This window comes from Jaculus jaculus, chromosome X (assembly GCF_020740685.1).
Source record: "Jaculus jaculus isolate mJacJac1 chromosome X, mJacJac1.mat.Y.cur, whole genome shotgun sequence".
In the NCBI taxonomy this organism is placed as follows: Eukaryota; Metazoa; Chordata; class Mammalia; order Rodentia; family Dipodidae; genus Jaculus; species Jaculus jaculus.
The window spans coordinates 53,625,366-53,638,278 of record NC_059125.1 but is presented as its reverse complement, the minus strand read 5'-3'; the positions used below and the strand labels follow the sequence as shown (position 1 = coordinate 53,638,278).

The 12,913-nt window shown below is 37.1% G+C and overlaps 1 protein-coding gene across 8 annotated transcripts in view; it reads left to right on the top strand.

The window, feature by feature from the left end:
• Klf8 (Kruppel like factor 8) overlaps positions 1 to 12,913 on the top strand; it is a 133,377-nt gene that overhangs the window by 95,960 nt on the left and 24,504 nt on the right. For all 8 annotated transcript variants that reach the window (XM_045140466.1, XM_045140467.1, XM_045140469.1 and 5 more), the window contains one exon: positions 7,405 to 7,478. In XM_045140466.1, the coding sequence (XP_044996401.1) occupies positions 7,405 to 7,478 (74 nt within the window). The remainder of the gene's footprint in view (positions 1 to 7,404; positions 7,479 to 12,913) is intronic.

Below are 12,913 nucleotides of genomic sequence, written 5' to 3'. Positions count from 1 at the left end.
TTGTGATCCATGAGCATGGGATATTTTCCATCTTCTTCCAGTGTATTCTTTAATTTCTTTCTTTGGTTTTTAAAGTTGTCATTACAGAGATCTTTCATTTCCTAGGTTAGGTTTATTCCTAAGGTCTTAAAAAAATAAATTTATTTATTTATGTAAAGGAAAGGCAGAAAGAGAGAGAGAGCAAGAGTGAGCGAGTGCATGCCAGGGCCTTCAGCTGCTGCAAACAAACTCCAGACGCATGTGCCACCTTGTGCATGTGGCTTACGTGGTCCTGGGGAATTGAACCTGGATCCTTTGACTTTTCAGGCAAGTGCCTTATCCACTAAGCCATCACGTCAGCCCCCTATGTTCTTTTTTAAGGCAATTGTGGATGTAATGGCTTCCCTGATTTTTTTTTCTCAATATGGTTGTTGTTGGTATATAGGAAGGCCACTAACTTTTACATATTAATTTTGTAACTTGACATTTTGGTGAAAGTGTTTATCACCTTATGATGTTATGGTGTAGTCTTTAGGGTCTCTTCTATATAGACTAATATCATTTGCAAATAAGGATATTTTGGCTTCTTCCCTCCTGGGAAGTGCTAAGTGAAGAATGTCAAGCATTCAGTGCAGAGAGGAGAAGGTTTTTCCAGTGTCTCCTGCCCAGGACACAACTTTTTTCCTTCTTTTTAAAATATCCTTTACGGAAAGTACAGTGCAAATTTTCTAAGCCCATGACTTTTGCAGTCTACTGTCAGCATTTGCACATTCTCTCTGAGAGCAGGGAGCTCCCCAAACCAAGCCAATCCATCCTAACAGTCTCTAAACTTTCTTTCCTGCTTTGTAAAGTTCCCTATTTCACTTTGCTATTTAAGCAGAAATATTTGGGCATTACCCTCTTTTAATAGACTGTGCCCCATTGTTGACCACTATCTTGTCTACCTTGGATTTTTGTTTTCTTGTAGTTCTAGAGATTGAATACAGGGCTTTGTGCATGGTGGGAAAGTGCTTTACCACTGACCTATAGCCCCAGCCTTCAAACTTTGGGATTTTTAAGAAGCAATAATGTAACTTTAGAGCCCAATTTAACACTTCTCTTTTCTACTTCTCTTATTCAAGAACTTAACCATCATCATAACCTTGGTAAAATTATTTACACTCTAAATTTGAATTTCCTAATCTGTGAATTGGAGAGAGTAGGAGAAACTACGTCATAGTGAGGAATATGTATTTGAATTTTGTAAAACACTCTGAATTCATGAATGCCTAGCAAACAGTAAGAAAATGTGGTTGGTCACATGGCTGGAGAGATGGCTCAACAGATAAGATGACTTGATGCACAAGCAAAAAAGAACCTGAGTTGAATACCAAACATTCATATAAAAAAACAGGCATAACCACACAAGCCTATACCCCAAGCACTGTGGAAAGGGGAGATAGGACATCACTACTTGGTTGGTCTAACTTTAAAAACAGAGTTCCAAGTCCAGTGAGAGACACTCTCTCTCATGGAAATAAGAAGATGTAGATGTTGTTTTTGTGATTCTCATAGCCCATGTACAAATACAAACATTTCCTTCTCTCGGTTTTCTCATTTACTTAGTTGCTGAAGGATTTTTTGGTTGACTTTGTTCTATAGCATTTTTTCTTATCCTACCTACCACCACCTTAATTAAAGCCAGAGGTACATATAATTCACCAATAGAGAAAATATAGCTGACATAAGTTTTGTTTTCCTTACAATTTTAAATTTTCCTTTAACATTCATAAAAAATTATACAGTGAAATCTTTCCCTCCTGTTTCTGTCCCCCAGCCACTAGAAGCAACTGAAGTTATTGGTTTATTACCAATCTTTCTAGAGGAATTTGGGGGATTGGTGAAGCTACCTTTTGCCTTTATATCTGTCAATCTATTTCTTAGAGTTCCTTCAGTCAAGTAGTTGGTCAAGCCAGAGGGTTAATCATCTCCCTTAGATCTTGATTATTGAACACAAGAAGGCAGTGTGCAATTGCTGGGTCTGTGGGACTTAAAGTACCTATGTTATTGAAAATTCTTGGGTTAAATAGTTATTTGGGTCAGTGAGTTCTAAGAATAATCTTTGGGCAATAAAAAGAAAAAAATAGCAGGAGGCCTAGCATGAGTAAAAAGTTCTGTCCACTTGGGAAGGCAGTAGGAAGGCAAGAACATGTGGCATGGGAGCAGAGAATTTGAGTTGTTATAAGTCCCTGTGAGGCAAGAGAAAACCAAGATAGGAGAGAAGCTTATCTGTGCTGCTTCTCTGGTGATGTTCTGGGTGTCCTAAAGAAGCTTCCTAGCTTCTTGTATTGCTGAAGGTCCATGATTGAAATAGGAACATGGATTCTAATTGTGCCTGGGGGTTTAGGCATTTACTTTAGAGTGATTGTTGGACTTATATGAGTGGCTGGATAACAGGATCTCCACATTTTCTGTGCCCCCAGGACTTCATTCCCTCCTTTGGGGTAATGAGGTAATTACAAGTATATGAAGGTGAGGAAGAGCTTTGTGGAGTGAGAGAAGATATTCCTCCGAGTCTTGTTGTCCACTGTTTCACATTTGGAAAGCAAGGCTGAGGCAAAGACAGGTCATCCAAGATACCAGAGGTTCCCCCTTTTGTTTTGTCTTTTTTCTTTTGCCTTTTTTTCCTAAGGCAGAGTCTCACTCTAACACAGGCTGACCGGGAACTCACTCTGTAGTTCCAGACTGGACTCAAACTCACAGCAATGCTCCTACCTCTGCCTCCCCAGTGCTGAGATTAAAGGTGTGTGCCACCATGCCCAGCTTGTTTCTTCTTCATATAGCTCCTTATCCTAATAGATAGCCATAAGACCTGAACATGAGATTTAGACCATTTCCCCTGGTTCTTACAAATAAATCCAGCTGCAGAATGGTGTTATAAGTAAAGCTTCTATCTGTTGGCTAAATATTCCAAATACCTACCTTGTACTTGAGCTAAATGATGTAACAATAAAATAGTAGCTCTTTTTTTTTTTTTAGATTCTAGAGATCAACCTTCTTTTAGTTCTTGAGGCTACATCCCAGCACAGAGTCCAAGGGACACTACATGGAGAGATAAGTATCAGGGCCTCTGGAGTGGAAAATAGGCACCTGCTTTGCCCACTCCAAACTACCCTTTGGTCATTCCGACCAACATTTAGTATGCAGACCAGAATAATTTAATATGCTTTGTGTGAGTGGGCTTTTCTGACTTTACACAGTTGAGAAGTTCTAATTATCAGCTATCCCCTTTATAATATTTGACAAAAATTTGTGAAATGGGCAGGGCCAAAAATATTTCCCAAGTCTTAATTATTGCTACTAAAGTTTTTGAAGATGGGCAAATATGGTGCCAATGGTCATTCATACATTTAGTGGACAGTAAGTCATAGTATGTAGGTGATGATCTAAAAATTAGGGCTACATAAACTAACATGACAAGATAATGTGAGAAAGAGATAATATTTTTTTGTCTCAACTCTTTTTTTAAAAATTTTTATTAGCATTTTCCATGATTATAAAAATAATCCTATGGTAATTCCCTTCCCCCCCCCCAAGAGATAATATTTTTTGTAGCAGGTACTGTAGGAAGCACTTGAACACATATTTACTTACTAAATCCTCACAATAATTTATGAGTACTATCATTGCCACTTTGAAGATGAGAAACCAATAAAGGCTGAATAAACCTTGCCCAGCATTTGGGAGGAGAAGAGAATTGGCATGAGTTTAATGCTAGCCTGGTCTACATAGGGACATGCTATCTTAATTTTTTTTTTTTTTTTTTTTGGTTTTTCGAGGTAGGGTTTCACATTAGCTCAGGCTGACCTGGTTAAAATATTTTTAAAAGAAAATGAAAATATACCATGATACTGGAGAGATTGCTCAGTGGTTAAGGAACATGCCTACAAAGGCTAAGGACCTGTGTTTGATTCCCCAGTACCACATAAAGTTAGATGCACAAGGTAGCACATGTATGTGGAGTTTGTCTCTCTCAAATAAATAAAATACTTTAAAAAAAATAAAAGAGGGCTGTAGAGATGGCTAAGCAGTTAAGATACTTGCCTGCAAAGCCAAAGGATGCAGGTTTAATTCCCCAGGACCCACATAAGCCAGATGCATAAAGTGGTACATGCATTGGAAGCCCTGGTGCACCCATTCTCTCTTTCCATATCTCTCTCTCTCTCTCTCTCTCTCTCTCTCTCTCTCTCTCTCTCTCTCTCTCTCTCTCTCTCTCTCAGATAATCCCAGCACTTGGGAGAAAGGTAGGAGGATTGCTGTGAGTTCAAGGCTACCCTGAGACTACATAGTAAATTCCAGATCAGCCTGGGCTAGAGTGAAACTCTACCTTGAAAAACCAAGAAAAGAAAAAAACACAGAAAGTTGTGGAGGGAAAGTGGTGATGGTAGTTGGAGACGAGATATGACCTTGGGTACTCACTCTAGAACTCATGTTTCCCCCCATTTCGCTAACAATATGGGTTATTCTAAAAGGATAAATGACTAGAAGATGTTGAAAGGCTAGGTATGAGAGATGTTTCTGCAGTTGACTTTATTGAAGCTGATAACCAACCATTTGGCTGAAGAAGAAGAGGAAATAGAAGTCAAAGATCAAGGTTTTTAGTTTGATAGACTGTTAATGATGATGCTAGTAATTAATATTTGCAAATTAAGATATGGATCAGGTTTGTAAAATCATTGAGTATAAAGTACCTATTTGATACTTGGAAGAAATTCTTCTAGGTCAGAGCTCAGTAATCTGAACTTTAATGCCAATAAAGGGTGGAGATATAGTTCAGTAATAGAGCCCTTGCCTAACGTGCACTGAGTTAGCTCTGTGTTAAATCCCCAGCCACACAATAATAATGATAACTATGACGATGAAAGTAATAGTTAATTGATAACTCTTATATACTAGTATTTATTTTCTGTGCTTTTACATATGCTTATATGAATCCTCATATCAACCCTTTTATTACATTAACATCTTCCTTCTTGGCAGATGAAGAAATTGAGATTCATAGAAACTGAATATCTAACTTGTCCACTTCCTTCTGTTTCTTCAACCCTGCCTTGGCTTAATCCATAGGCATGGAAAAAGATCAGACAGTAAATGACTCTTGAAATTTTTCCTACCTAGAAATAATGAGGCCAATCAAAGTTTTTTTTTGGTGGGGGGATTTTCTCCACATTAATGTTGATTTTTTTTTTCTGGCAAGCTCTCTCAGTTATTTGGTGCCCCTCCTCTGGGATATAGGAGAGTTTTGGGGCCTAACTTCCTGTCCTTAAAATTTCAATATCTCTAAAAAAAAAAAAAAAAAAAGCACAATGTCTCTTCTTCCCTCTTTCTCGCTCTCTCTTAGAGAGCAGCCTGGACCTCACTACATGGCTCAGGCTGTGTGAGGTCATAGATATCCAGGCCATTTTCTGTCTGGAAGATTATATTGTAGGGAGTCCTACCCTTCCTTTAGCTCTTACATTCTTTCCATCACCTATTCTGCAGTGTACCCTGAGCCTGGGAAGGTGTGATAGAGATATTTCAAGGATGAGCAGTCCTTTTTCACTTCTTTTCATCCCAAGGTCACTGCCACCTGAAAAGAGAAGGTTTTCTAACCAAAAGTGAGAGTAGCATTAATATATGGGTATGAACATTAAGAGAAGTGCTTACTGGGCAGTTTGATGAGCATAGTATATACATTTAGCAAGAAAGCAGCAGATGTTACAGCCCCTGGGCTCATAACTACCTCTGTTGTAGGTTTTCAGTATCAGGGATGTATTCCTTCCCATGAAGTGGGCCTCAAGTCAGATTAGAGGGCAGTTGCTTTCCCCTATAACAGATGTGCCACTATTGTACCCTTTGCCTCATTTGGCCTGGCTGGCCAAATATAAGGCTTGCCATGTCCACTGTTCATTATCTTCACTGGTGATTTCTCTCTCCCATTCAACTTCACGCAGCATGGCTTTTCCCACCTTTCTGTCAGCTGGTCTACATGGAGGAGGTTTTCAGCTCAGTTCTAGCAGGATTTCTCAGTGGCCTTGGAGTCTTCAGCAGTATGGTCTTACCGTCTATTCCTGGTGGGAAACCAAGGGCCTTGGTAATGGCCTATAATGTTTTGGGGTCATCAGGGACCTCCCTGGCCAACAACTCACTGAAAGGTATCCCATCCTTGGCATTGAAAATTTTCTAGTAACAATTTATGGCTCCTGAATATTCCATTCTCCCAAAAAGTAGGTTTCCATATGACTTATTTATATTCTCTTAGATTTTGATTAGCCCTCCCTCCACTTTTCCTTTACTTATTCTTTTCCCCTGACCTCACTTAGGCCTTTTCACCCCCATTAATCTGTTCTTCTACTTACATATATTCAATACCATCATCTCCTTTCTAGTTTACTGGCTTCTGCTACTGAGTTTTATTCCTACTCACATAGAAGTCCAATAATTTGTAGCTAGGATCCTCATATGAGAGAGAACATGTGACATTTGGCCTTCTGGGCCTGGGTTACCTCACTAAGTATATTCCTTTCCAGATCCATCCATTTTCCTACAAATTTCACAACTTCATTTTTCTTTACTGCTGAGTAGAACTCCATTGTGTAAATGTGCCACATCTTCATTATCCACTCATCATTTGAGAAACATCTAGGCTGGTTCCATTTCCTAGCTATTGTGAATAGAGTGGCAATAAACATGGTTATGCAAGTATCTCTAAGGTAGTGAGACAAGTGCTTAGGACTTAGGCTGTAGATTTTGCTTGGGTTTCCTTCCCTTCTGGTTTCCTCTGTAGTTAGTTTGGACTGTAGATGGATCAAACAAGATTTAGTTGAAGATGTAATTTTGACAGTTCAAGGCAGTTGAATGAATCTGCTAAGTTACCTCCTCTTACAGAGGAGCAGCTATCCATAGAGGAAAGCGAAGACTTTTTTATTAAGCACACTTGACTTGTAGGTTTAAAGTGGGTAAACAAATACAATGCTTCTCTGAAAATATTTGGCTTATAAACATGATATTAAGGTAATATCTGTACAGGAACTTAGAAATCCTGAGAACAAGAGCTGAATCAGGAAGGGAAAATTATTGAAACTATGGAGATATGTTGATACTCTTATAGAAATAGGGTAGATTGGAGAAGTTGGAAGAAACAGATTAATTTACATGAAGGAAGGGGAATACTTCCCACTATCACATGGGAAGTAAGCAATTAATGTTGCTGGAAGCAAGTCAGGACCAGCTTGATGCATGGATGAAATCAGAATGCTTCAATAACTTCCTAGTATGTAGCTAGTTCTGAAAAACTATGTTTACAGTCACATATACATGAATATATAGATATAACGTAATTTGTTTGCATATAATGGAGTAGGTTGTTTTCTAAAAGATGTCTTTCAACCTTATATTTTTTTCTAGATATGGATCAACTCATAAACAACTTGGAGGTCCAACTTAACTCAGAAAGTAGCTCAATGCAGGTGTTCAAACAGGTCAGTTTTGGGGAAAATGGGGTACTAATAATATTGAACCACAATAGTGTTGAGTACCTGGTAAACACTGCAGAGTTGAAGCTCATTTTTCTAATGATGTATAAGGAATGAGAAGGCATGAATGAAGGTATATTTCCAGAAATTATCTCAATGCTTGGAAATAATTTTCATTTCAGAAGTAGATCTTGCCTCAAAGAAACAAAGGTTTGGGGATCAATGCTGTAGGGATAATACTAGTCTTTTGGTAGACAACTTGCAACCATTTATCTAGCACGATCCTATATTTAAGGTACTATGAAGGGTCAGTGTTGTTGCTTTGTTTAATCTCTGTAAGAACTGACTCTGTGTCCCTATTGACTGTTTCCCTGGAGAACTCTAATACCATGTAATACTGATGGCGGGGAGGGGAGAAAGAGGGAAAAAGAGAGAAAGATTATTAGAGATGGCTAATAAATACCAATTTATAGAGAGATCTAAAAAAAGTTGACTCCCATGATTATGGAGGTACAACAAGACCAAAATTTATAATCAGTATACTAGAGACTCAGACTCATATGGCACAGATCTGTAATTTCTGGAACACAGGAGGCTGAAGCAGGAGTATAGTGAGTTCCAAACCAGCTGGGGCTGCTTAGGGAGATCCTATCTTAAAGAAACAAACCAAAATTGGGGAAAAAGAGAATATTTTTGCACTGGGGAAAATTACTCTCCATCTTTTATTAAGGCCTTTAAATAATTGATTGCAGCCGGTTTACATAATGCCAATGAATGTGGTTTATTCAAAGTCCAGTAATTTAAGTAGACTAATAGTTGACTAAATATCTGACACTAAATTATCATACATCATTAACTATGTTCCTGTTTTACAGAGAAAAAAAAACTGGCTATGAACAAGTATTTGAAATAGATGATGTGATTTTTAGCCAAATGTTATGTACTGGATATTGAAGTTGCATCTTGTTCAGGGCTAATTTATTTTTTCTGTTTTGTATTGTTTTCGAGATAGTCTTGTTATGTAGCTTAGGCCAGCCTCAAACTCACAGAAGTCCTCCTTCCTCAGTCTCTTAAGTACATGCATCACAGACCTGAGCCACCATGCAAGGCTATTCAGGATTAAGTTTTTTTTTTTTAAGTTTATGTAATTATTAGAGAGAGAGAAAGATAGTGAGAATGAGCATGCCAGGGCATCTAGCCACTGCAAATGAACTCCAGATTCATGTGCCACCATGTGCATCTGGCTTATGTGGGACCAGGAGAATCAAATCTGCATCCTTAGGCTTTGCAGGCATGTGCCTTAACTGCTAAGCCATCTCTCCAGCCCCAGGATTTTTAAGGCATTACATAAGTAAGACCCAAATATAGTCAAAATTAATCCTTGAAAGTGTTAAATTGCACATAAATTTGAGTATCCAATATTGTGTGTACAGTACTTATCTATTTCTTTTTTTATAAGTTTTATACTCAGTGAATACAATCAATTTGGTACCATTGTTAGGATCATCCATGTCCTGTTTCTTTTTCTTTAAATTATTGTGTATTCTTTCTCCATAATTATGGGTATCTGTTTTTCAAATTCTCTTCACCTATCCAAATTAAAAAATCTACACCTTTTTGATGCAGTGTATTGCTGTATAGCGATACCTAGCCTGGAACTTACTATATAGTCCAGGCTGGTCTTGAACTTGTGAAAGTCCTCCTGCTTCTGCCTCCCAAAGAGTAGAATTTCAGATGTGCATCACTATGCCCAGCTAATGACTCCTATGTTTAATTGTTTTAATCAGCAATTGTTTGACCCATGGTATTTAATTGAATTTAAGTTACAAGTGCATATTAATGAAAGTCCTTAATGATATTGAAGTGAACTTACTGTCTTGTTTACCTTACTTTTAGCTGCTGGCACTGAAGAATTATTAGTAGATCAAAACTTGCTAATTTTTGTAATCTATCTGCTGATTGCTGGATATCAGTCATAGTTACTGCTGAGAGAAAGCTAAGTTTAAATAATGTTAGATAAAAATCTATCATACTTGCAATAAAAAAAATTCAATGTGTATTAGTTACTTTTCTTGTTGCTGTTACAAATTACCTGACAAGAAGCAGCTTAAGGGAGGAAGGCTTTATTTTGGCTCATAGTTTGAAGACATAGTCCATCAGGGTGGGGAAGGTATGGTAGCAGGAACATTTCTCAGCTTTCAGCTCAGCTATGGCAGCAAGACTGTGAGGTTTCTTCTCCACATTTAGGTGTATCAGGAAGTAGAAAGAGATGAATTCTGGCATTCAGCTTGCTCTTCCTTTTCCTCTTTCATTCAGTCTAAGACCCCAGCCCATGAGATGTGGCCACCAACATTTACAGTAGATCTTTTTACACTCAGTTAATCCTGTCTGGAAATGCCCTCACAGACACTTAAGGCATTTCACATTATTGCTCTTGGTATCTATTAATCCAATCAGGTTGACAATCAATTTTTTTTTTCCTGCCCAGACTATACTTCAGTAGCCCTGCCTAATTCCCACTCCCTTGCTTAGTGCCCAAATTTCAATCCCATCTCTTCCATAACATTTCCACCAAGAACCCAAACTCTCATAAATCTCAAGTGTATTTGTATTCTTGGAATGCTAACTTATCTGTATCAGTTACTCTTGTAGCTTCGTTTTTTTGTTCTCTAATGTCTACTGTGGCATGTAAATACCTTCCTAGTAAATGTTAATGTCTTCCTCATGAGAAATTTTATTTCTTAACATTTAACACCTTCACCATGTTTTTAAAAATATTTTTATTTATTTATTTACTTATTTGACAGAGAGATACACAGAGAGAAAATGGGCACACCAGGGCCTCCAGCCACTGCAAATGAACTCCAGACACATGCACCCCCTTGTGCATCTGGCTAACATGGGTCCTGGGGAGCCAAACCTGGGTCCTTTGGCTTTGCAGGCAAACACCTTAACTGCCAAGCCATCCCTCCAGCCCTACACCTTCACAATTTATATCCTATCACTTGCCATTAACATTACTTCATTACTTTTTAAAAATAGCCAAGTAAATATAAAAATAAGTAAGTATATATGCATCGATAAATACCTACATCCTGTTCAACCTGGAGAAATGTGAACATGGTGTGAACTGTTAGTTTCTTAGGACAGCTTCCACAAAGTTGGTGGTTTAAAATAACAGAAATTTAGTCTCTTGCTATCTGGATACCTGAAGTCTTAAGGCATTACCACTTATATAGTCTATCAGGAGTTGCTAAAACATTATTGGTTCCTTGCCTCTTCTAGCTTCTAGTAGATACATGAATTCCTTGGTTTATGTTTCAGTCATTCCAATGTCTGCCTGTGTGTTCATATCACCTTCTCTTGTTTTTGTGTGTCACTCTTCGATGTGCCTCTTATAAGTACATTAGACACTGAATTCTACCCCCTTCAGGTAATCCACAAGGATTGTCTTAAGATCCTTATTTGTATCTGCAAAGATCCCTTTCCCAAATAAGATAACATTCATGGCTTCTAAGGAGTAGATTGTGGACAGATATTTTTAGGGTAGCCATCATGGAACTCACTATAATGTATTACATTTTTCCAATCTATAGCATAATAAACATAATTATTAAAACAAAATAAATTTATTCAAACACAATCTTAGAGTCTTTGAAAAAGAAATTGTTTCATCATGTTATTTTTCATAGTTTCAAGCTAGGTACTAATATTTCTATATTGTCATGCTAGGTGTGAAGCAAATACCTAATGAATGTACATATGAATATATTCATGTATGCATATATACATACATAGATATGTTCATTTCTTTGTTTTGTTTCAGTTTTCATTTTTTTTTTGAGATAGAATTTTGCTCTTGAGCCTACTCTGGCCTCAAACTTTCAATCCTCTTTCTCAAACTCCTGAATGCTAGAATTATAGGTGTTGTACCACTACATCTGACTTATACATAATTATGTATATAATATATGTGTAATCATATGTCATATAAAATAGAATATATATTTCTGATCCCATTTTCCTAGATGTGGATGTTATTGATCTTAGTTCAATAAAACTGCCTTGTTCATTAGTTTGTATAAATTATTTTGTCTTACAGTGCTTTATTTTCCAATGCTACTGAGATGGTAGGGATATAAGGTTCTTAATTCCTCTAGGCTTAGCTTTTTCATAATCATCTCCATCCATTTTTATTTCCTCTAATACTCAAACGTATCATAACCTTATTGGAGAAAGGTTGGAGTTTCAGATGGCTAAATTTACCTTAGACTGAAATAATGAATATGAACTATGTGCATGTATGTGTATATAAACCTAGAGCAAAGCTAGAAAGACCTGTGCACAAAAACAGCTTTTATCTTCCTGTTAGGGAGGAGTCTGGGCTTTATCTGGTTACCATGGCAACTTCCCTTCCTCTCCTTTCTTCCTACTGTGCTGTCAGGAGTATTTTGTTCTTTCATTTTGTTCCTAGTTTTGTCTTACCACTTTCAAGCTCTACATCAGAGCTGTTTCAAATAAATGAAAAGTGAAAACTTGTTTTTAAGAGTTAATCAACTCTTTAAAACTCTTCTCTAATTCTCCTTTACGTAAGGCTATATTCTTCCAATGCTTAAGAGCTCAAATGTTAAGGAAACCGACCACTTTCCCCCTGTTCTCAAATTAGGATACATCTTCCATGCCTTTCCTCATCATCTTTGATATCCAATAAAGCAGTTTTTAAATTTTCCAATTTTAATTTTCTTTCCAAACAAACTAATGAAGATCCTAGGCAATGAAAGAGGACTATGGAAAATAAAATATCTTTTCCAAATCACTCCTAAGTTTCTGTATTTTTTCCATGTGCAACCTTTTTTATAGACTCAGAAATCCTAGAAAGCTGTAGCTTCACGTTTTGAAATGTCAAATGGGGAAAGCAGCTATTCTTTTTCTTTGAACAGTGGCAATTATTGAGTAGGGAATGCTTAAACCCAGAAGTCATCCCACAATACTGAAGATGGGAAAAGGTGGTTTACAGAGAAAGATCTGATGGCAGACCTTTGTTAATTACCATATGAGCTTTTAAATTTGTAGTGAGAATTTATAAAATCACCAAAATTCTAGGGATTAAAAACTCATCCTTTACATCACTCTTCTTTTAAATCTTCAACTATAAAATGCTATATAGAAAAGTAAAGCAAGTAGTGTGGGCTTTGTTTTACTATAGGAATTATTATTTGTGAAATATAGAATAAATCATGCTGCATATCAGGATTCTTACAAAAACTATCTTGATCATACTGAAAGACAATCATCAGTGCACACTAATAAAATCATTCATTATACTAGTGCTTAGATGCCGAATGCTGGTCTTTAGGCCACAAAGCAAAGAGCAGTGAGATCAATCTTGACAACTTCTTTCAAGTCTAATCCCTTTTCATAGGGAAGCTTGCTTGCAGACA